This window comes from Chenopodium quinoa, unplaced genomic scaffold (assembly GCF_001683475.1).
Source record: "Chenopodium quinoa cultivar QQ74 unplaced genomic scaffold, ASM168347v1, whole genome shotgun sequence".
Taxonomy (NCBI): domain Eukaryota; kingdom Viridiplantae; phylum Streptophyta; class Magnoliopsida; order Caryophyllales; family Amaranthaceae; genus Chenopodium; species Chenopodium quinoa.
Window position 1 is genome coordinate 2,708,204 of NW_018742329.1, and position 1,591 is coordinate 2,709,794.

Consider the following 1,591-nt stretch of genomic DNA (forward strand, 5'->3'; position numbering starts at 1 on the left):
GGTTCCTCCCATTGCTTGGGATTTTGTGTGTAGAAGTAAGAAGCAAGGTGGGCTTGGTATCCATGACTGTTATCTTTGGAATCTGGCAGCCTTGGGGAAGCATATTTGGAATATTTCTAGTAAACAGGACAGGCTTAAGGTAAAATGGATCAACCACTTGTATATTAAAGAGAGAAGTTGGAAAAGGGTTCCTTGATCTAATTCTGCTAGTTGGAGCTGGAAGCAGTTTTGGAAGCTGAAGGAAAAGTTCAAAGCTGGATATTCTGGAAGCAAGTGGTTAGCTACTGGAAAAGATTACATAGTTGCTAGTGGTTATAATTGGTTGAAAGAAGAGCAGTAGGATGTGCCTTGGTGTAACTGGGTTTGGAATAGAATGAATATTCCAAGACACATCTTCACTAGTTGGATGATTGTGTGGAGAAGAATCAGACTCGGAGCAAGATTGGCTAGATTAGGCATTATTGATGCTTCAGATTGTCCTTTGTGTGGACTGTTTGATGAAACAGTTGATCATTTGTTCTTTGAGTGTCAGTACACTAAGGAATGTTGCAGGATCATTGACAAGGTGACTGTGTATAATTGTGACCCAAGTACTCTGGAGAGTTGTAATGACAAGTTGAAAACTATTACAGGAAGATTTATAAGACAAGTGATTCAGAGCTGCTATGTTGGGTTATTGTATTCTGTTTGGCAGCAGAGGAACAAGGCTGTGTGGGATCTCTGTCTACAAAGTCCTCAGCATGTGATGAAGAAGCTGTTGTGGGATATCTATCATAGAATTAGTGTGGTAATGCCTAAGAAAACGAGTAAGAGAAATAGGGAGTGGTCTAGATGCTTAATCAGTTAGTTGTTGCTGCTGGAGTCTTGTTGTCCCTGGTTGTATTTTGTTTGTAGTTTTGCTTGTTTTTTGGTTCTACAGTGTGTTGCAGTTTTTGGTTTTCTGCTGTGCCCTTTTTTGGGGCCTTGTTTTGGTGTAATTCTTTTCTTGGTGTTAATATAAGTTTACCTTATTTCAAAAAAAAAAAGGAAAGGAATTTCTAGGGTGTTACACCTAGCCCCGTTACAATCCTTCAAAAGACCTCTTTGAGGTATACACACTTGTGCGAGGTTTGGCTAAAGTTACATTCAACCTGATTCCTAACGGATACGTAGGTAACCTCACATTAAGGTGCGGCCATAATAAAAATACATTCATATTCACATTCATACATGATCATATCAAGGGATCTTCAATGCTCATCCCTATCTATCTAGAGCTAGACTTGGGGCTTGATCCCTACTTCATTAGCCTACCTATCCTAAGAGTCACCATTATTTGTCTCTTTTCAAAATATATTTCCACACCCTTAGTTTTTGCGACCTAACCTTAGTGTCACTTTCACACATGTCACACATACATGGCTAAATAATCCTTCCTTTAGGAACTTGTAGACACCTAAAAATGTCTCCCCAAAACCAAACCCGATGATGAACAACCTTTACCGCCATTATTGATGGGGCTGAGTATTTAATCTTTTGAGTTCTTAAATACATGTTTCCACTCAATATATTTGGTTAACCAACTCAATTCTAAGCCCATTTCCCCAAATTA

General features: G+C 39.0%; 1 protein-coding gene across 1 annotated transcript; it reads left to right on the plus strand.

Annotated features, from left to right (window-relative positions):
- Positions 1-373: 373 nt before the first annotated feature.
- On the plus strand, positions 374-847 carry LOC110689630. Its single transcript, XM_021866402.1, has one exon. It carries the CDS (start codon positions 374-376, stop codon positions 845-847), a length of 474 nt encoding a protein of 157 aa, XP_021722094.1.
- The last annotated feature ends 744 nt before the right edge of the window (positions 848-1,591 follow it).

What these genes read in the sequence shown, in the direction of transcription:
- LOC110689630 (XM_021866402.1), top strand. Translation starts at nt 374, where the DNA reads ATGAATATTCCAAGACACATCTTCACTAGTTGGATGATTGTGTGGAGA.